Genomic DNA, 23,250 nt, shown 5'->3' with positions numbered 1-23,250 from the left:
ACACCTGCGTTCCAACCACAGTAACTGTCCCATTAAAAGCAGGATCAGTATGAAGTGAAGGGCCTAGAGCAAGGAAAAGCCTAGAATTCCAACCCCTTCACAATGTAGACTACACACTGCCCGTGACACCAGCTAGTAAAACCATCCAATTCATTGCTTATTCCAATTTCACACTCTGGTTCAAAGACAATCTTCTAATTATAAAGCCAGCTTACTCTGTGGCTTTCCTGTGCAGAAAGGCAGGTCTCCACCAAACTTGAACACGCTACTCCGCTTGAGAGATATGCTTCTCACTGTAAATATGCCATTTAAATACCAATCTTTCCTAGAAGCCTTGTTAACTTTTTCACTTCACGAAATTGCATCACTTCTAAGGACAAAGGCAATTAGTTTCTGAACCTGCGAAGCTTTGGCCCAGTTTTGCAACATCATGACCACACAGGGCCAGCTAAGGCAGCTAGCTGCCACATGGCCTCAGTCTTCAGGGATTGCAGAAGGCCAGGCACCACCATGCCCCTTCGCCTCTTTCTAACTGGAACAAAACATGCTACGGTGGGGCCAAGGGTCTAACAAAATGCTTTCATACCTACTTACTTCCATCAGGAAATCCCTTCACTTCAGCGGCCAGTTACGTATAGTTATTTCCTCCCCCTTTGAGTGATCATTACCTACAAAGAATATGCCAGGCAACTTTTAAAGTGGTGATTTTCAACCTCGGGGTTTTTCATTTGACATTCCTCGCGTGCATTTATAATCGCCTTGTTCCTCTCAGAACTACCTTCCTATCAAAAACTATCCACAAAGTACTTGCGAAGTACGCTCAATCTGGTTTTCTCACAGCCAGTCAGCCAGCATTGTACAGAAGAGACAGAATACCATCCCACACTTGTGCCAGACTGTGCCTGCTAATCTGTCTACACGGCTACAGACTCTCATTCTACATTTTCTGATCTGGTATACAAATTGTGGACACAAAATGGGTTAGCACAAAGGACAGTGCTGAGGTGCCGGAAAGAACACATTATATTAAAAAGCAAGTTTGGGGGGGGGGGGTGCCGAGGGGGCGCCTGGGTGGCTCAGTCAGTTAAGCGTTCGACTTCAGCTCAGGTCATGATCTCACGGTTCGTGGGTTCAAGCCCCGCGTTGGGCTCTGTGTTAACGGTTCAGAGCCTGGAGCCTGCTTTGGATTCTGTGTCTCCCTCTGTCTCTGCCCCTCCCCGGCTTGTGCTCCGTCTCTCAAAAATGAATAAATGTAAAAAAAAAAATTTTTTTTTAATAAATAAAGATAAATAAAATCTTAGGGGCACCTGGGTGGCTCAGTTGGTTAAGCGTCCAACTCAATTTTGGCTCAGATCATGATCTCACAGTTCGTGAGTTTGAGCCCCTCCCTGCCTATTGTGGGGCTCTGTCCTGGCAGTGTGGAGCCTGCTTGGGATTTTCTCTCCACCCCGCCCCAATCATGCTCTCTCTCTCTCAAAAAAAATCAACAAACTTAAAAAAAAATGTATTTCCTTCCTTAAAAAAAAATTGTACACCTGAGTTGCCTTCAAAGAAGGGATCAACAAATGGTCATGAAGGGCATCGTAAAAAACACCATGGCCTGGGAGGACACACCAGTAATATCACCTACAGTTGAAAGAATCACAGCTGAAGGTTGTCATGAATTCAGATTTCAAGAGAATGAAGAGTAAATAAACATCAGCCCCTCCTACTCCATGGTCACGCTTTCTTGGATGCGTTCCTTGAAGTTTCTCTTCTCGTACTCGGAACCTGAAGCCCCAGGCCTGGGTGCTCTTCCTATGTCCAAGTACTCTATGGGAAGCTCACGCAGTCTTGTGGCTTAACTGTCACATACATGTCAATACCAAACCTCCACCTCCATCTCACTTTCGCCAAGTCAACTGGGTAGGTATGTGCCTAATTACACATCTAGAACTCAACATGTCCAAAACTCAATTCCTGATTTACTTTTCTAAACTTGCTCTGCCCATAGCATCATCCAGGTGCTCCAGCAAAATACACTGGGGAGTCTTCAGTGACTCATCCTCTCTCATACCTCACAAGAAATCCAATTAGCTCTGATTTTAAAACAATCCCAGAAACCAACCAAACCCAGACTACCACAATGGTCTAAGTCACCATCATCTCTCACTTGGATTACTGCCAAAGCATCCTCCTGGTCTCTGCCTATTAGAATACAACTTTTCAATTTCTCAACATACCACCAGAATGATACAAAATTCTCAACACATAAGCCAGACAGCACTCCTCTGCCCAAACACTGCAACTTTATCAGTGAGAGCACAACCACTCCCAACAATGGCCTGCAAGGCCCTATGAAACCTGACTGCTCCTTACCTCTGCTAACCTCTTGATGTACTCTCCCTGTCTCACTGACCATCTCGCTGCAACACAATCACAGGCAGGTGCTGGCCACAGGGCTTTTGCTCAGGCAGTTTCCTCACCTACAACACTCTTCTCCAGATACCCACTTGCTAACTCCCTCACCCCTCCTGGTCTATATTCAAACCTCACCTTCTCAACAAACCCTACCCTGATCATGTATTTAATTCTGCAGCCTACACTCTCCCACCCCCAACTCCCCCCCATTAAGTCACCATCTAACGTACTACATAGAATTTACTTGCTCTTACACATTGTGTTTGCCTATCTCTCTGGTAGAACACAGCTTCTCAGGACAGAATTCAGTGATGTATGCCAAGCAACTACATAATCCCTGGCACAGAGTAGGCACAATCAATCAGTATTTGTTGAATGAATGAATGTAGAATGCTGAGAGTTAATTTCCATAGGGAACAGCCTTATATCAATATACCCAGTGTTCTCACTGCCACGATTCCACTTCTGCGCCCCAAGAGCCCCGCTGCACTAAAACTTCAAAAGTCCCAAACCTAAGTTTGATACCTACTTACATCAAAACATATACTCTGTATATTCATCTACACCCAAAGACTTCTTTACAAATTAATCTGATACCCCTACCTAGTTAGTATTCTTGCCAAAAACATTTAAACCAGAATCTAACCAAAAGGAAACAATCAGACGAATCCAGATGGTACAACATTTCTCCAACACAGCCTTATTTATGGGTATCATTTAAATATCAAAATCATGACACACACACACAAAGGGGGATATTCTGGATTAACAGAGCAGTAACCACAACCAAATACAATGTGTTAATCCTTGATCATGAATGTAGGGTTAACTTTTCAAAATAAAAGCTTGGGAGGAAAAATTAATCTCAGAAAAGACGACACCACACACACAAAACGCGGTTGCCCTGGATTAGGAGTGGAACGACAATGGTGAAAAACACCATGAAACTAGAAACGTCTTTGAAACAAGCCTAATTAAGCCCCGGGTTTGTCTAACCCCAACAATAATTAGTAAGCAATCACTACACACGTGGTCCTTTACTTCTCCCGGGAGAGTCAGGTGCAGGGAAACCACGACCACCACTGTAGCCTCGGGCTGTGGGAGCACGACTCAGCCAGCGGGGCTGCATCCCAATTCAAAGTTCCTGGTTCTTTCACTTCGTTACAAATTCCAGGTTTTCCAACAAACCCTGAGAGTGTACCTATTAACGCTAGCGGAGTAGGATCACTTTCTTGAAACCTTCACACAAGCCCAAATAGGTGGCTGTGTTCCTCTACATACACCACAAGACAAGACTGGGTAAAGATGAATATTTATTCACTTTACAAAGAGAATGGTATTAAATTGCCATAAACAGTTCCATTTATAGACAAATATAACTGTACATTACACCAGTAGCTGGCTCAAACTTGTTTCCCAAGATGCCTATATGGCTCCGGCTCCATTAGTTGAGCACAGAAATCTCTTGTCCTGCCACTGGTGTTAAAAAGTCCCTCAGAGATCATGGTTTTGTGTTTTACATATTCACAGGTGGTAAAAATAAACCCATCTCCCCAGCCCTCCCTTAGAGTTGAGCTCCCATCTGCATGTTCCCTAGAGAGCACTAAACAAATACTGGCTCATTCTTTAAAATTTAAAAAAAAAAAAAAAAAAAAAAAAAAAAAAGTACTGATAATTTGAAAAGGCTTTTGTTGCACACCAAAATACTTATTTATAGATACATAAAAAAATCTTGAGTCAGATTTATTATTTTAAAGGTAAACAGATACCCTAACACTGCCAAGAGTGGGTAATGAAAAGGAAGGAAAACATTAAATTACTGAATTATAAAAATATTTTCTTTGGAAAAAAATTCCAACAAGGTTATCATTAATATCTAAAACCAAAGAGAAAAAAATAAACAATTGTTCTTTGATCCATTAGTAATTTAAATAAAAGTGAAAACCTCTTCAAAAGCAGCTATAACTGAATTTTTTAAAAAGTTGCAAGTAATGGATACTTCTAAATCTATACACTGATGATTCTTTACAGGCAACTTGCAGTCAAGAAAAATCCTTAATATGGCTAATTCTTTAGTTTTTTTAATTACCATAATTTTTTGTGTTTTAAAAAAATATTCCACATGACAGATTAAAAAATAAATGGCTGTTTAGGGGAAGCACTCCAAATATTCAGCCTGACTCAAATCAGATCACCACCATTCACAGACAAGCTAGGGAAACTGATATTTAATTTTTAAAATCGCAACCGTTTTTACTATGAATCTTTAGTCATCCCTTCATATTTTATGAAAATGTACCAAATTAAAAATTGTTTTCACTAGTGCTGCTTCATATCTGGATTTGACGAGAGATACCGACCTGAGATAAGAGCTGACTCCTTCACAAAGTCCAGTTCTTGAAACCCTACAAGGGAAAGGTCTTCATCTTCACTCCTGTCAATTCTTGGTATAACCAACCATACTAGGATATTATATTATAAAAATATACCATATATTGGACACTCATGTCAGTACATTGCAGAAAATGTGTCTATTTACTGTGTAAAGTTTATTAACATTTGAATGAAACACTCTTATTTACACAGCTAAGTCTGGGGCGCTCAGGACAGCAAGATGGCATGGGAACCACCATGAGGAACTTGGAAATGTGCAACGGTCCTTGGCATCCGTCCCAGAGACAACCCTCCCAGGAGAACTCGGCAGCACTGGGCAAGGTGAGCCAGAGATTACATAGTTCCATTGGCTTCTTTTCCATCTTCATTCTTCTTCACTTTCATTTTCAGGATCTAAATCAGAGTCTCCATTTAATTCCTTCTCACTTGCCACATCTCTGTCCTCACCATTTTCCTCGTCCTTTTCTTCAGCATCTTCCTCTTCCTCCTCTTCATCAACATCCTCATCTTTTTCACTTTCTTTATCTTCCTCATCTTCATCCCAATTATCCTGGTAGAAATATATTAAAAAAGGAAAGCATTCATTAAGCCCTCGTTCTTACAGAACACAAGGATATAAAAGCAGATTTGTGTAACAGGAAACAAATCACTCACATCAGAATCCTTCTCTATTTCATCATCTGACTCCTCTTCAGAAGACTCTACAAGGAGAAAACCCAACCTTAAGTTTGTAATCAACAAGCAGAGGGCAGAGCCCTAAAAACTAAATAGAATCAGATTCCTGAATGTACTTTTAGAAATATATTCAGCTATCATCCACCTAAGAAGTAACATTAAGTTATTAATACTCTTATTTGCATAAAAGTACATTTATTGTTTTATTCCACCAAGATCTCACTGAGTAGGACAAAGTACCAAAACCTTAACAAAATCCACCCTTAAAAACTTAAGCCAAGGATGTGGAGAAACGGAAACCCTCATGCACTATTGGTAGAAATGCAAATTGGTACTGGCATTACTGAAAACAGTATGGAGGCTCTCCAAGAAATTAACAATAAAACTACCAGATGACCCATCAATTATGCTGCTGGGTAGATGTCGAAGGAAACAAAGTCAGGATCTCAAAGAGATACCTGCACCCCCATGTTCACTGCAGCATTATTTACAACAGCCAAGACACAGAAACAACCTAAGAGTCCACTGATGGAATGGATGGATGTTTAAAAAAAATGTGGTACACATTCAGCCACTGAACTCAGCTATTAAATATCATTCAGCTTTTTAAAAAAGGAAATCATCCCATTTATGACAACATGGATAGACCTTGAGGGTACTGGGCTAAGTTCAGTAAGTGTGACAGAGAAAAATAAATACTGTATGATCTCACTTATGTGTGCAATCTAAACAACACAAAACTTACAGAGAAGAGACGGGTGGTTGCCAGACATGGGGAATGGAGGGTAGGGAGAAATGAGTGAAAATTAAAAGATACAAGCTTCCAGTTAGAAAATAAAGAAGTCCTGCGGATATAATGTACAGCATGGTGACCACAGTTAACAATACTGTACGGTTTATTTGAAAGCTGCTAAGAGAATAAAAAAAGTTCTCATTGTTAGGGGGGGAAAATGCAACTATGTATGGTGATGGATGTTAATTAAATATATTATGGTGGCCATTTCGTAATACATACATATATCAAATCATTATGTTGCACACCTAAAAAAAATATAATGTCATGGGTAAATTGTATCTCAATAAAATTTGGGAAAATGCACATGAAGTCTAATTAATTCAGGTATGCTTTTATGTCCTTCAGTTATGTTCTGTAATTTTCTCTATATAAAGGTTTGTTTCATTTTTTAGATATATTTCTAGGGACTTCATAGTTTTGATTGCTGCTATGAATGAGCTCTTTTTCCTAACAGATTTCCTGACTGGGACACATGTTAGTAGACACACAATATGTTACTGGAACATAATAATGCTACTGATTCCGATTCCTTTTTGCTGATCTTGATATCCAGTAAACTTACTTCCTTATCTCATTCATGATGGTATAACTGTAGATTCTGCCGCATTTTCTAAGTTGTGATGGTTAACAACTGCCAAGTCCAATGTTCTAGAATTCACTTCTTTCATACAGTACTAGGCAGGATATCCAGAAGCAATAAAAAGTACATTATTGTCTAGTTCCTGACTTTATGGGAATGCTTCCAAACTCTGCCTTGATACAGATTAAGAGAATTCCTTTAAATTTGGAGGTTGCTTAGATTATCAATAATGACATAAAGACTGAATTTTATGGAATTCTTTTTCTAGATCTATTCGTATATAGTGTTCTATTAATCGGTTAATGTAGTAACTACATTAATAAATCCTTGATGCTAAATTGTCTTACAATCTTTAAATAAATTCTACTTGGTATTTTAGTTAAGCACTTCTATAATCTGCTACTCAGGATATTTGAAGATGGTCTAAAATGTTGTTTTCTTAATATCCTTAATCTGGTTTTGACTCATAAAATGCCAAAATTGTTTGTAACAAAAATGACTTATTCCTTGAAAGACTATCAAAATTCACCTATAAAAACTCTATGCCTGGCATCTTTGAGCAAATGTTTTGATTAAACCAATTTTAGGGCCATCAGCTTATTCAAGGTTTCTAGTTCTTTTTATTTAGTCAACTTTGGTCATTAATGTTTCCTAAGAAATTACCTATTGTCATCTAGGGTCATAATGTGCTGGCCTAAAGTTTGTTCACAGTGTTCTCCTACTTCTGTTCATCTCTTCCATACCTAATGCCCTTTTTTGTTACTCTATTGTATTTGTGCCTTCTCTTTTCTCATTTGATCGTATTTTGCCACAGAAGGTGTGCCAAGCATGATCTTATTCACATTCATGTTCTTTAAAATAAGATAACAGAATTCAAAGTTAAAAGATGAATGTTCCAATTCTAAATTCTACACTGCCCCCAAACCTTACCTTCCTCATATACCAATTTTGCCTTTTGCTCAGGACAAGTCATTCCCTTTGATTTCTCTGAAGCTGTGACCTGAAAGACAATACAGTTTTATCATGAAACAGAGTACACAGATATTTCAAGTATCGCAACCCCCACCACACTCCACCTTCCTCACAGTAAACTTGCCCTCAACCACTACGGTGGATGGCCTTAATACGATAGTCAAATACAGAGCAAAGAGCAAATTTGCCAAATACGATAAAGAATTACTCTGTAAAAGTTGAAAAACCCTGTAAGGTGATCAGAATTTCTTTCTGTGCCTGGAACTTGTTGTTCATAGCACAACTGTCCTAAGCATATTAACAACTGAAATAGGATAGTGAGAACCCCTCCGGAAAACAGGCATAATTAGGTTTACTTACGATCGAATACATAACATCTCCGAGTTATTAACATATATCAATTTCTTGCTGAAACACACGGCTTTCAATTCCTCCCTGTATTCCTATCACATCCAAAGTTTAGCACAAAACAATTTGATTTACTCACTTGAGTAATCAGAAGAATAAGCTTTCCATGAAGGTGGGAGAGTTTCTGAAATGTTTTTACTCTGCTTTCCATTAACTGGTATAGTGTCCCCAGCTGGGGTACCAGATCAGGCAACTAGGGAGGGAAAAAAGATGATGTCATACCATCATGACAAAGTATAAATAACAAACATACAAATCATGCTCAGACACACCCAAGTATTCAGCCACTGCCCCCCAAGTATCTGCTTGCACATCCAGTGGCAGTGTCTGCTTGGGACACAGCCTAACAACATCTCAGATTTTTGTAGGCCTTCAATGTCCTAATGGCAAAAAAAAAACAATGGATTTTGTTAAGTAATGATATAGGGTCAGAAGAAACTGCAAGGTAGTTCAAGAAAAAGCAGGGGAGGGTGCTGTTCTTTGTGCTGATCATGAGGTTTTAGAGAAGGTCAATACAAATGAGACACTGAATAAAAAATAGATATATCCCCGGGGTGCCTGGGTGGCTCAGTAGATTGGGCATCAGACTTCAGCTAAGGTCATGATCTCATGGTTCAGGAGTTCGAGCCTCGCATCGGGCTCTGTGCTGATAGCTCAGAGCCTAGACGCCGCTTCAGATTCTGTGTCTCCCTCTCTCTCTGCCCCTCCCCTGCTTGCACTGTCTCTCTCAAAAATAAACAAACATTAAAAAATATATGCATCCCCACCATATATCTCCGAGATAAAGACGACTTTCCTCTGAAACTTACTCTGACAGTATCGTATTATCTACTTCTACCATAAGTCCTCAGAGCAAGTTGAAGGAAGCTCTTCCCAGTTTCCAGAGACCAGAGACCAGCACAACAGAGCAACACAGTACGAAGCTGACCTTATCGTATTTCAAACATACTCCCTATTAATGAATCCTATGAACCATGCTTAAGGAATTAAAGCACGGACTAAATTGTCCCTCCATAGGAACAAAAAATGGACCCTACTCTGCCCTTTAATTAGCCTTTACTTGTCCTCCTATCACTGACAATTTAGCATAAATAAGAGTATTTCATTTACATGTTAAATAGCAAACAGACACAAAAAGAATAAAACAAAGTTTAACATGATCACATTCCAATTACCATCATCTCTTATTTGTCCCTATTCAGAAGGTAAGTTCCAGGAATATGGGTATCTGAGTGTCTTGTCCATTACTTAAGCCCCATGCCTAGCACAGTCCCTCGGCTTAAAGAAGGTAAAGATACCTGATAAGGAAGGAGGAAAGGAAGGAAATGTAGAAGGAAAACCACTGTTTTCTGAGGTGAGAGAACTCTCGGCAGTCGAGTCCTCTCTATACCACGCTTCTTTGGTCTGTTTTGCCATGACTGTGAACATTACACAACTACTACTCAAGCAGTTCAACCTTAGGAGTTGATTCGGGAATAAATTTCACTACAAGGCCTCCTAGGGCTCTTTTCACTTCTACACAAGTAAATGAGGTCACAAAATAAGTGCTGCCCGGTTTACCAGCCACAGTCCCAAGTCTTGAAGCTTGTGGGACTCTGTGCCTGCCCATCAGATGCCAATCAGCCACTCCACTCACCACTGCCCTCAACTGCCCTCCCAAGATTCTGCAACCTGGGAAACCCAACAGCGTACCTCCCCACATTCTAACATCCTGGCGAATTCTCCCCAGACACAAAGAACACACTGCTGGTTATCCAACTGTTTCTCCCAATTTCAAACTAATAAAGGGGGAAAGGAGCCTGAGACAGAACAAGGGACAAGGGACCAGGCGAAGTTGGATGACACTGTGTTAAGAAAGTAAGAATAGGGGCGCCTGGGTGGCTCAGTTAAGTGTCCAACTTTGGCTCAGGTCATGATGTCACAGTTCATGAGGTCGAGCCTTGCGCTGGGCTCTGCACTGACAGCTAAGAGCCTGGAGACTACTTCAGATTCTCTCTCACTCTCTCTGCCCCTCCCCTACTCATTCGTGCTCTCTCACACACAAAAATAAACAAACATTGAAAAAAATTGTTTAAAGGAAGAGTAACATTAAGAATTTTCTTAAGAAAACCTATTACATGGCACTAAATAATAAAATTAAAGAAAAAAGTAAATTGGATAATTTTATTTCTAGCTTAAAATATAACTGATTTGATGATGTGGCAAAGAACACAATTCATATTATGACATAAAATTGTTTTTCTGGTGTTGCTTTAAGATTTTATGTTCCATGCTTCCCATTTGCATAGATAATCAAGAGCTTACAGAAGTCCTACAAAATGACATGTATTAAATATTTAATTTCATTTTTACCACAAGCTATTTGTTATTGTCCTGGGACAAGATAGGACAGGGGAGAGATACATACAATGTAAAAAATAATTTTGTGAAACAGGTTACATACATAGAAAACTACATCTAAAGGCTAATATAATAAGTCAGCATGCTACTTTTCTCCCTTCTGTATTTTTCCAAAGTTCTCTACAGAATATATATTACTTTTAAAACCCAGGGCAAAAAAAGAGGCCAATTTACAAAAGGCAACAATGGACATTACTACACCACACACCTGGGGAAAAATAAAATCTTTAAAAGCAGCAGCTGATGGCTGAAGAGCAGTTGGAGAGAGGATGGTTCTATTAACCCCTCAGTTTATAATCTTTATCAAAGCCAACTACAGCTGATGACTTACTGTGGATAGGTAGGATGCATGGACCGTTAACACACATTTTAGCCACTGAACCATTAAAACAGCACTGAAAAAAAGAAAAAAAAAAAACCCAAGTAAACAAATATTCACAAATTCAAAATTAAATACAACTGAGTTGTAATATTAGAAGAATTTAGGCCAAGTGAAGATCCATAAATTGTGTCCTGTGAAAACAACACTACGAAATAAACCACTGACTTCTCATCCCTTCAGACTCTAACAGAGATCTGAAATATACCCATCTCTGGAGGGATTGTGAGGGGGGAGTTACATGGACCGGAAGAGGACAAAACTCCCTTCCCTCTAAAACAATTCAAGAATAAATCCCAGACTTTACTTCATAATTAACAGACAGTAACTATGGGCTCAGTAAACTGGGCTTAACTGACTTTGCATTTTACCCCGAACATCTACTCACTATCAGGTACAAATAGCAAAAGATTTCCATGCCACATTAACAGACAAATACAGACCAAAAAAAATGTATAAGCTCGGCCTAATCGATGAATTATTTGGCTTTTCTTTGTGAGCTCCAAACACTACGGGAGTCTATGAGGGGGAAGAAAACTAAAAGAAAAACTTTATTATATACTGTAGCACCGAAAATACTACACTTAAAGCTTAGGATCTTTGACATACCAACTTCCTATTTATATACTTAATCATCAGATTATTAACAAGAAAGACCCACAAAATTCAGTCATATAAAATACTTCCTTATAATATCTTAGGTTGGGAGAATTCTACAAATGGCAATTTTATATATGATTAGGATGACATCTTAAGACTAATTCATTAAATGACCTAATAATAAAACAAAACACCAAACACGAGTTTCCTAAAAGAAAGGAGAAAACTATACTAAAATCTTAGGAATAAGAATCCTTCAAGTCAGTAGGAAGAGCAATGTCTGACCCTTATAGAGTCTTCCTACTTAGAATTTGGGGCTACCCACTATGTAATTTCATGCTGTCAGAAATTGCTGTTTTTAACAGTCACCTTTAAAATGTTTATAAAATCAAAGCAATTTAAGTCACCTAAGTATCTTACCTATTAGGATGTCCCTGCAATCTTTTTGTAAGCTGAGGGGGAGAAAAACAGTATTAGCAACAGTACGTCAGAGGCAGCAAATCTGCACCAATTCCCACAATACATAACATCCAGAAGAACAAAGAAAATATAGAAAAGACTATTAGGAAATCACTATTCCTAAACAATTCCTAAATTTCCTAATTCTTCAATGTTCAACAAACATAATCTAGGAATACTTCCCACAATAAGAGTAATTACCTGATAAAAAATCTGGCTAGGATTTATATGAATGAATGTTCAGAAGTGGCAAATCCAGGGCGAGAAAATAATTTGTGGTTGCCAGAAACTGAGCGTAAGGGAGAATGAGGAGTGGCTAACCGGTACAGGATTTTTTTTTTTTTTTTTTTTTTTTTTTGGTAAGAACTACACAGTCTGTGAATATGTTAAAAAAAACACTGAATTGTACACGTCAAAGGGGTGAATTTTATAATATGTGAATTATATCTCAATAAAAAAATACACAGAAAAAATATGGATTACGTCCATCTTATTTAAGTAGATCTATCATCTACTCTAAACACTCTGCTTGCTTATATACTGCAAATCCATTTCTCTATACAGATTCTCTTTAATTCACAGTGTAAGGACCTTAAAATGAAAAGAATATTCAGTTACCTCTTGCAACAATGGAATAACAGCATGCAGGGGCATCCTTAATACAGTCCTCTTAATTAGGTTTAAATTCCTAGTCTGAAGTACTTTCTGTGAGAAAATAAAAGAAATATAAAGATAAGCATATTCAGAAGCTAAGGACACTACAGGAGAAACTATCAGTAAAAATGATTTTAAAAACCAAACAAACTACAAACTGAACTTTAGTGAATGACGGCTGCTGGAGGGACTGACTGAAAAATGTTATGTTAATGTCCATGGCTATCAGGCAAGTATAATCTTCAGGAATCAGGGCATTTGATAAACAGATTTCTTCTCTACAAATTTTAAACTTCATGAACAAATTTTTATATAATACAGAACACCTCTATAAGTTTAAATACAGATATATGCCACTTTAGAGAAGCTGCCAAACCATCATTACATAAAATTAGAGTTATAACCACATAAGAGTGAGCAAAACACACTAAAATCACACTTAGCAACAAAACTTTTACAATTGTCAACTTTTTGATAAGATTTTAAGCCAATCAAAAGATAGGTTCTTTCTAGTTTCTGGCTATTAAAATATAAAGTTGCTATGACCATTCGTGTACAAGTCTTTATATGAACGTATTTTTGATTCCCCAGGTAAATACCTAGCAGTAGAATGACTGGGTCTTAAGGTAAATAAATCCTTAACTTTTAAGAAGTCGCCAAATTGTTTTCCAAAGTAGCTGTACCATTTTATATCCCCACCACCATGACAGGACATTCCAGCTGCACCACATCCTCCCCAACAGAGGAACTGTCTTTTATGGGTCCATAATGGGTGTGCAGCATCACGTCACTGTCACTTCAGTTTGCTCATCTGTGATGACTAATGACACAGAACACGTTTACATGCACTGATTGGCCATTTGAATACTTTTGTGAAGGATCTGTTCACACCTTTACCAATGGTTTTTTGACCTGAGTCTCATTATCCAGATGTTTGTGTATTCTGGATATGAATCCTTTGTCTGATGAAGGAGTTGCAAACATTTTTTCCCAGCCTGCAGCTTGCCTTCCCACACTCTCTTAACAGTGTCATTTCAAGAGCAAAAGATTTCAACTTTCATGAAGTCCAAATGACCATTTTTTCCTGTAGGTGGCTTGCTGGGAAGCCATCTAAGACTTCATCCACAAACGTTTGTGTAGATTTTATCCTGTTTTTTTCTAGAAGTTTTGCAGGTTTTGGTTTTACATTTATGTATTTTGTGTCGACTTTCATGAAGTAAGAGTTGAGATGCGTTTTTTCCCATATGGATATTTGGTTGATTCAGGACCAGTTTTTTCCCATATGGGTATCTGGTTGATTCAGGACCAATTGTTGGGAAGAGTTTACTTTCTCAATTAACTCAAGTTAGTACGTTTATTGAAAATCAATTGTGTGTAGTCTTTTTCTGGACTATTGTAGTTTCTTAATTTATACTTATTTTTCACCAATACCAAACTATCTTGATTACTGTAACTTTATCTTGAAATCAAGTAGGGTAAGTCCTCCAATTTTACTTGGAGATGTTGAAATTTAATTGGGAATGCACTAAAAACACAAATGTGGGGGAAATTCCTCATTTTTAACAGTATTAAATCTTTCAACCTACAAACATGGTTTAGATATCTATATATTTTTATCTTTGTTAATTTCTCTCAAATTTTGTAATTTTCAATATAGGGGGAAAGTCATCTTTTATACATTTATCTTAACTTCTTGGTACTACTATAAATGGCACTTTCAAAAATTAAGTAAATTTTTAAAAATCTTAAAATCTCTATCTTTTCTGGGTGCCAATAACTTGGCTTCTCTTCTCTTTTCATAAGCTATAGCCTTTTCTTTTGAGTCAAATTTCCACCTTCCTAAAGCCACAAGTTTAACGTCAAGTTTTCTATGGCATGGAGACACAGGATTCAAAGCAGGCTCCAGGCTCTGAGCTGTCAGCACAGAGCCCTGACACAGGGCTTGCACTCACGAACTGTGAGATCATGACCTGAGCCGAAGCTGGTGTTTAACCAACTGAGCTACTCAGATACCCCTCTAAGGTGGGGATTCTTAACCTCAGTTTTAGTCACATGATGTATCCCTGCCATTGCTACCTCCCTTCTTTCATTCTTTAAGTCCTCCTACTATATTTCATGTGTCCTCATAAGGTCACTGTGGGGAATGGGGAAGACTATTTTTAGGAGAAAAGAGTTTTGTTTTTTTTAACTTGTCTCGCTTTTTATTTTAGAGTGAAGTACAGAATATGTGAATGCATCTCCCAGGCAATACAGTATGGGAAAATCTCTATACTTTTTTTTTAAGGGTTATTTTAAGCCCTCACTATAACATTTACAGGTCTTTTCCAGCACCCAATTTTTCAGGATTCTAGTTTCCAATTACTTCTACTTAAGTAATACAATAATGAGAAAGTCTTATGTGTACAATACTTTATAATTTAAGAAGTGCTTCCATAAACATCATTTCATTTGTCCCAAAAACTGTGACACCTAATAAAAGGACACACTGTCAACTTTGAAGTACCAAAAGATTCTAACCTGAATCTCTACAAGCTTTGAGATACAACTACCAGTGTATAGAAAATATGACAGAGGAACATGTTAAATGATACCATTTATTGGGGTGCCTGGGTGGCTCAGTCGGTTAAGCATCTGACTTCAGCTCAGGTCATGATCTCGGGGTCCATGAGTTCGAGCCCCGGGTCGGGCTCTATGCCGACATCTCAGAGCCTGGAGCCTGCTTTAGATTCTGTGTGCACCCACCCCGACCCCCCTCCCCCACTCGTGCTCTGTCCTATTCTCTCAAAAATAAACGTTAAAAACAAATTTTTTTAATGACAACATTTATTGGATTAAATGACCCAATAAAATGGAGTTTTGCAGGAGACAAAATACAGACTATGAGGTCTCTATGCAGCTAATAACTCAGCTCCTCTAAAAAAGAAAATTAACTGCAAGAGACAGAAGAGGCATATATCTACCCAATACTGTGTGGACTTCACAGGGATCCTGTTTTAAAGGAAGCAAAAATAAAAACTAAAGAAGTTTATGAGACAATCAGGGATATTTGATGGTCTCTGATGGATATTTGATGGTTTTAAGTAATTACTGTTTATTAGGTGTGATAATAGATCGTGTTTGTTTTTTTTTTAAGCGTTTATTTTTGAGAGAGACAGAGACAGTATGAGCAGAGGAGGGGCAGAGAGAAAGGGAGACAGAATCCAGGGCAGGCTCCAGGCTCTGAGAAAGCTGCCAGCACAGAGCCCAACACGGGACTTGAACTCACAAACCGCGAGATCATGACCTGAGCCGAAGTCAGACGCTTAACCAACTAAGCCACCTAGGCACACTGGATTGTGCTTGTTTTTAAAAGGACTTGCTATTGTCAGTGGAACAGGGATTTATTTATGGATAAAATGATGTCTCTAAAAGATATCTTCACTATAATGTGTGGAGACATGTGGGCAGATAAATGAAACCATCACAGACAGACTGGCTAGATTTGATCATTTCTGAAACTGAGTGATGAGTCCATGGTGGTCCACTGTAATAATTTTTTAAATGTTTTGAAATGTTTCTTTAAAAAAAAAAATTGGGAACTGATTTAGTTATACTACTGAGGAAGGTTTCAAAGCACAATTAAGGAGGTAATAACAACAGGTAAGTTAACAGTATATTTTAAAACCGGTCAGCTGTTTTCTACAGCTTATTTTTCACCTAGATTTCTATGCCATATTAAACTAAAATCCACCTTCCAAATTACATACACTTACAAACTATTTTACAAGCAATCTTAAGTTTTAGGATGTAGTTTCCCCTTTATGCCAAAGTCACCTTAAACACAAGTATAAGATATTCCCATTTAGATCAAAATATAAATCAGAAAGATGCTATTCACAGGTTACATATTAAAAGGCATATCAATACTAAGTGGCACCATAATATTGCTGAGTCACGAAGAATAAATGCACTTAAGAAAATGTAAACTGCTTTAATCTAATTAGGCAGTGCTTAAATCCAATTTTTACACTTCAATTTTCTGTACAGATCACTGTTACATTCTGGAATTTAAGGGGACCTAATTAAGTCACTTCATACAAGCAGTCACCAACTTACAAACACACAAATAATAAATGCTTCCCTTATATAAATTTCCAGTATTTTACCTCTAAATACTTCACAAGATAACCCCCAACCCTCTTCAATTTTTCCCCCAAACCTCCTACCCATTGCCAAGGTTCCACCTCACCGCCCCCTCTCACGGCCAGGGGGAAATAAGTTTCTGGAATCCAGAGTAAAAACTCAGGAACGCATTTTCCTACAGAAAAAAATATAAATTGTGATCTAGAATGCTGAGTATTATAATTCAGCTACACTATGTTTATAAAGGCTTTTGTGAACTAAAGCCTAAGACCTAATAACAATTCAGAACAATATTTCTATGAGAAAATGCATTCCAGGTTCAAAATAATTTAATACAATGCCTTTGTAGGTTGGTGACTGTCTGTATAGTGCCACCAAGTGATATGTATTTGACTAAACTCACAAAATATTAAATTCAAAACAGCTTTATCACATGACTCTTCAGTCTGAGTGTGCTATGTCAATCACTTTCTAAGAAAAATTAACTGTCCTAATTCATTTTAAAAACTGCTATAATACTTACATTTAACATTTCGAAATCATTACTTTCTAATCCTTGTGTGAGAAGAACTGGAAAGCTATTTGTCTGTGGAAGGTCATCCTTCTCTTTCTTTGTATCTATATCCAGTGCTCCCAGGCGCTCTTCAATGCTAACCTGCAGAACAGAAATGATCTATTAATGTTAATCTAGACAAGGCCTAAAGTAGTTTGGTCGAATTACTTTGTTCCTATGTCTCAAAAAACAAAAGCACTGACTGGTTCACAATGAAAAACACAAACAAGCTCTTTCTCATTCCAACAAGATCTTACTACCATAAAGCCAATGATGGAGACCAATGTATTATCTGCAATCCAAGGTTCCAGATCCTAGTGATCTGGAAGTGCATGAGAAGTCATGATTTGAAAATGTAATTCATAAAAACATCTCTCTATAGAAGATTCAAAAAATACACAGATCTGGTATCTTATTACTAAAGCACAAGAAAAGACCTATTATCAAAAGAACTTTCCCTTCTAGAGCTACCCCTGGTTATCAGCCTCAGATCTGTAAAAAAGGAAAATTATCAAAAGAAAATGAAAAATAAAGACAACTATGTTCCCAAAACAATTTTTAAAATGTCTTTTCCTATTTTTCATTTTATTAGTTCCAAATGATGATTTTCTAGAAGATGCTCTACTAAATCAAGTTCCCTTGATAAAAGAATCTAAAATTTAAGTGTAAATAAACAGGATGCAATTTGCTACACAAAAACTCAATTGTAGAGAACTTATCTCTTATTAAAACAAGTCTAACAACCATGTTCTGCCCGCCTCTTAGTAACTAAATCAAAATACAAATACTCTGTGACTACTATGGCAAATAGGCTCTGGCAAAGCCTCCTATTTAGGTTAGCATAAAAATCAAAAAAGGCAGGAGGAAATTAAATAATTGGATCTAGGCCAGGTTAAAGAAAGTTGGCACGTTATTTTTAAATACATATACCATGTTACTAAGGAATAATTTTAATGAACAACTACTCAGCCCCATCCCCCCACACACCCTACAAAGGAAGACATTTAAAATCAGGTAAAGAAACAATCTTTCTCTAATGATAAAACAATTAAAATTTCACATCATTTCGGGTGACACATAAGAAAAAGGTCTACAGAGACAAGTACAGTAACCACAGGAAGGTCTAGGGAGCTGAGAAAAAATGAAGTTTGTAAGCACTTGAAGAGGTTATAGTGATGACCACTTTTAAAGGCCAACACTCACTAAACTAGCCAGAACTGCTCAGACAGCCAAGAGAAAAGGCATCACTGGAACTCAGCAACATGCGAAACCCAATGGAAATCATCACAGCAAGTCCTGGCTTAAGGTACCGTATTCAATTATGTGACCCAGCTGACTGCTAACAATGGTCAAAACAGCACCCTCTTTAGTTAGTAAGAGTCTGTCTTCTCCATTAACAGTGGCCAAGTAGAAGCCTCGGGTTGCAATTTGGAATTTCTGAACCTGTGCTGCTCGGGATGAGAGAGGGAACCAGCAGCAATCTTAGTTAAGTTCCTAAAGTTTCAAGTTTGGCTCTACCCAATAATTTGTTAGTCTCATGAGTAATCTTACATTTCAAACTCAAAAATGGTCAGTGATTCTATTACCTCATTTTCCCCTAATTTCCTCTTGCTCTCTACTTCCTCAGTTTGTGAAGGAGGAGGTTTGATAGCTGCATGATGACCAGGTACCCCAGGCACCAAAACTTTTGCTTCAGAATTCATCACTGGTGTCCTCACCTGTTAAAAAGGAATAGCCGGCAAGTGACAAAGGGAATTATGCCTCAGTCCTTGTAAGATTTAGCCCCAAAGAAAACTAACAGCTTTTAATTGGTTTTTCTACTGGAAAATCTTAACATAATCTTAACATAATTAATTTAATATGATAAGAACTACAGACAAATTTTAATTGAATGTTAGTAAATAAGTTTCCAAATTATAATTTGAAAGTTTATAGTTTTAAGGTTTTCAATAGCACATGAGTAAAAACCAGGAAAAACAACATTTAAAGATTACTTAAAAACATTAGAGAGTGAAGTTGTACATTTTACTACCACCTCCAGTAATCCAGCTTTGCCAGAAATGCTCAGACAGCCAAGAGAAAGGTGTCATCTCTGAAACTCAGCCAGAAGCGAAACCATATATGGATGTCATCATAGCAGGTCTTGGCTTTTTTTTTTTCCTCATTAAACTGCCAAACATGTATCTACATGTAGATGCCATGTTATATTCAAAATAGAAAATCATGATGATAAGCTTAAATATGGTATTTAATTCCAAACCCATCATACAGGGCTTTATATCCTTAAATATAGGATTCCTCCTTTAAATGCTGAAATCAGCAAAATAAGTTATTGACAAATATTGTATTTATTTAATGATCACACATGGGTAAAGGACTAACTCCCAAGTCTTTAACTTTTAGTTGTCTATTCACTCATTCATTCAACAAATCAAAAGCACAGGAAAGAAGCTGTATAATCTTGTTACCTAAAACTTAATCTCACCAATTTGTTAAGATCATAAGGAGGGTATTAAAGAGTCTAAACATAATATTATATAACAATTCAATTCACCCAAATCTCTTTTTTCTCAACTTCTAATACGAAATGCACTCACCTTTGTTATAGCCGTCTCTACTTTGGGGGCCCAGCAGTTTGAAATGTCTCTTACTAAACACATGTGAGGTTCTTTGGAACTTAAAGCCTGGGAATATAATTTTAAGGAGGGGGGAAGAAAGGGGGCGGAAATGTCAAACAAAGCAATTGGAAATAAGAATAACATGAAAAGCCAATGCGTACTTGTGCATTTTCATAAAAATACAAAAAAGTATAGAAAGCTTCCCCACAAAACTCAGCCACCCAGACTGCCCACTACTCGGACTGATGGCAGCAGAGAAAAGTGGGTCAACTCTGAAGATATTAAGCATAATGTGTACTTTTTTCGGTTATGAACTGCTCAAATTTTTCACATGTATAGTTTTAAAAGATGAAGAGGTTTTTAAACTATAACAGATTTTTAATGATTCCTGTTTGTCACCCTTGTAAAAAAATAATCCGGGCTATTTAGGGTCCCCCCACTATACTTTCCACAAGCAAGTCAAAGACAGCACTGCTGATGAACAAATTGCTCTAAGGTGGATCTCTAAATCCTGATGTGCCATTACAAGGGGGACAATCAAATGCAGCAAAGTACATGTTACCCATAAGCCTGTATGGTTTTATGTAATTCTCTGTTCTGTGCCCATATAATTAATTAGCATCTGGTAGGACACAAAACAAGCAGGAAACAATGGCTGCATCTTTAGAGGACGGTTAGGGGGTCCAGGTATAGCACAGAGAGTTACGTTTATAGCTTAATACCGTTCTCCCTTTTTTATTAAACCATATCCATGTGTTAAATTCTTAAAAAGTAAAATAAACTCCACAAGAGTTTGCTTGGGCACATAATATTTCAGTCATCATCCCCAGAAGGCCTTACTGAATAAAAGCAGTATAAATGCAAGCTAAAGAAATCACCTATTGGACACGCCCATAACTCACCAAAAGTCTCCAAAGAAACTTTCAAAAAAGTTAAGTAATTGCACCACCCATTACATTTCCACTTAGGAAACTCAATGAGTACTGTTACTAAAGGCTCTTTTATTAAGATGTATCTTTTGGGTAATTGGGTATGTGCGTAAGTGAAAATATATACCAGATTTCAAAGACAGAATACCAAAAAAAAAGGCGAATAAAATATCAGAAATAATTTTTCATATTGACTAAGGATTAAAATATTTGATATGCTAGGTGAAGTAAAATTACATACATAGCTCTCACAAACTAAAATAAACTACCCAGTGAAAGATCCTTCAGTTACAGGAAAATACACGACTTCTTTTTAAGTATTCAAATAAGCAGACCAATGAATCACTCCACAGTCATCTTTTTTTTTCATGTCCACGTTGATGCTATTTTGCTTTACTCCAGAGTAGTATCTACGTACCACTCGCTCAATGGTGGGCTGAAACCAATTGCCGTATACAAGCAACAATGACATTTTGTCTGAGCAAAACCCAGCTGCTAGAATAGGAATGGGTTTTGGTGTTGATTTCTTGCCTTTCCCAGGTGTCACTATCTGAATTGTGCAATTTGAAGTCAAAGGCTTTTTGCAGTATCTAGAAATGAAAAAAAAAAAAATAAATAGATTAGAAAATTTGAAACGTCTCCTATGAATGCTTTGAAGCTGGCATCAAGTCAAGAAATGTAACCTCCTGTGGGCTCCACACTATCACCAGAGTGACCAGGATCCCCACACCACTAGTGTTGCTGTCAAGACCTCATCTAGCAAGACCTCACCACCAAATCTGCCTGGACACCATATGCCCTTCCATCCCATTGCCAAGCCCCATAAAGGGCGCCAAGATCCCAGGTACTCTCTCGCTGCCTTGTGCTTCAGTCCCAGGGAACTCTCTGTACATGCCCTGTTCCAATCAGTCCCATTTCCAATTGTTTCCAACCCACAAAAGCCTCACCATGACCTCCGCAATGCAGTTCCAAGAGCAAAATTATCAGCAAAATATAAACAACAAAATTCCATCGTCTAATATAAAAAATTCCATTATCTACTGCTTATCCAAGGGCTTTCATCAGCTTCTTGCTCTACGCTGGCACATCAGGGCAGATCTCCCAAGCTGTAGCTGTTTTCTCTCCATAGCCTTTATGTCAGAAGCCTAGGCATGAGATGATTTTAAGAGTGTTCCGTGTTCTTCACAAACATTTCAAAACTCTTTCCCTTCTAAAACCTGGGAAAGTGTTACCAGATACCAGCTACCTCCCTCTCCTGCTGTCATCCAATGATTTCTGGGCCACTCCCCCAGATTTCTTGAAGATTCTAGTGGCTGTCATTCTAACACTACTCCTGAGGAATTCCTTTCTTAGCAGTCTGGTCTCTGCATCCACCGTGCAGGCTGATGATGCTTCTGATACACTGTCCTCCTGCCTCCAACAGCCCCGCCCTTCACTGTGTCTCAGCCTCTCACTCCTTACACCGCAGACATCTTACTCCCAACAGGTGCACCACACCATCCTTCTAGCTCATGCCTCCTAGTTATCCTGACTCCACAACCATCTCCATCCAGGATTTCTGGTCTTCTACCCCTCTGTAGTCTATTCTCAACACATCCGACAGAATGACTCAAAAGCTTAATAATGTTTTAACACTTAATACCTGATGAGGTCAAACCTTATCAGTCTTCTCCATAAAAGCAACAGCTTGCTATTGCCCATGGAGAGGTGCCCAATTCCTCACAGCAGCCCACCATCTCTGGGCCCTTAGTTATATGTTCCACATACGTGTATGCCTGTATCAATAAAGGCCTCAAGTGTTACACACCAAAATGTTAAGAGTTACTCTAGGGAGAACTCAATGCAGGGAGAATTAGGCTTTATAACCTATTGTCTACACATCCTAAATGTTTTTAAATGTTTTATGCCTTCATAACAATTTTATACTTAAATAAATTCCTACATGAGGATTGTAAAAGGAAGAATACCAACTGACAAAAAGTTGAAACCATCTTAAAGTTCACATGATTGATTCTCAGACCACGTTTACAGAGAATGGCAAAGGCTGCCAAGCTTTCTATAAAGAGCAGATAGTAAATATTTTAGTTTTGGGGGGCCACGTATGGTCATACTGGATTTGACCCACAGGTCATAATTTACTGATCCTAGCTCTATGACTACTACACATGCTAACAGCAACACCCCCCTCTGTCCACTAAAACAATAGCATTGCCATGTTTCATTGATCCACATATATATGGCAAGGGAAACTATTATCAAAGTTAGAAATCAAGGTTTTACCAAGTTCACAAGCAAACTTTTCCAACTGAAC

At 37.9% G+C, this 23,250-nt stretch overlaps 1 protein-coding gene and 2 non-coding genes across 3 annotated transcripts in view; all 3 read right to left on the bottom strand.

Moving 5' to 3' along the window:
- Positions 1 to 3,700: 3,700 nt before the first annotated feature.
- Positions 3,701 to 23,250, bottom strand: part of WDR43 (WD repeat domain 43) — a 46,494-nt gene continuing 26,944 nt past the window's right edge. Inside the window, exons 8-18 of the mRNA XM_060651713.2 lie at positions 21,358 to 21,529; positions 19,990 to 20,076; positions 18,979 to 19,110; positions 17,363 to 17,494; positions 12,682 to 12,768; positions 12,025 to 12,056; positions 10,957 to 11,020; positions 8,305 to 8,418; positions 7,776 to 7,845; positions 5,449 to 5,495; positions 3,701 to 5,344 (exon numbers count right to left, since the gene is read on the bottom strand). Of these exons, the coding sequence (XP_060507696.1) occupies positions 5,159 to 5,344; positions 5,449 to 5,495; positions 7,776 to 7,845; positions 8,305 to 8,418; positions 10,957 to 11,020; positions 12,025 to 12,056; positions 12,682 to 12,768; positions 17,363 to 17,494; positions 18,979 to 19,110; positions 19,990 to 20,076; positions 21,358 to 21,529 (1,123 nt within the window). The 3' untranslated portion in view covers positions 3,701 to 5,158. The remainder of the gene's footprint in view (positions 5,345 to 5,448; positions 5,496 to 7,775; positions 7,846 to 8,304; positions 8,419 to 10,956; positions 11,021 to 12,024; positions 12,057 to 12,681; positions 12,769 to 17,362; positions 17,495 to 18,978; positions 19,111 to 19,989; positions 20,077 to 21,357; positions 21,530 to 23,250) is intronic.
- On the bottom strand, positions 18,610 to 18,685 carry LOC132672738 (small nucleolar RNA SNORD53/SNORD92). Its single transcript, XR_009607663.2, has one exon. It is a non-coding gene; the product is annotated as a small nucleolar RNA SNORD53/SNORD92 (small nucleolar RNA).
- LOC132672736 (small nucleolar RNA SNORD53/SNORD92) lies at positions 19,453 to 19,532 on the bottom strand. The gene has a single exon (XR_009607662.1). It is a non-coding gene; the product is annotated as a small nucleolar RNA SNORD53/SNORD92 (small nucleolar RNA).

This window comes from Panthera onca, chromosome A3 (genome assembly GCF_046562875.1).
Source record: "Panthera onca isolate mPanOnc1 chromosome A3, mPanOnc1 haplotype 2, whole genome shotgun sequence".
NCBI lineage: Eukaryota > Metazoa > Chordata > Mammalia > Carnivora > Felidae > Panthera > Panthera onca.
The sequence above is the reverse complement of the archived record's forward strand: the minus strand, read 5'-3'. Positions and strand labels throughout refer to the sequence as shown.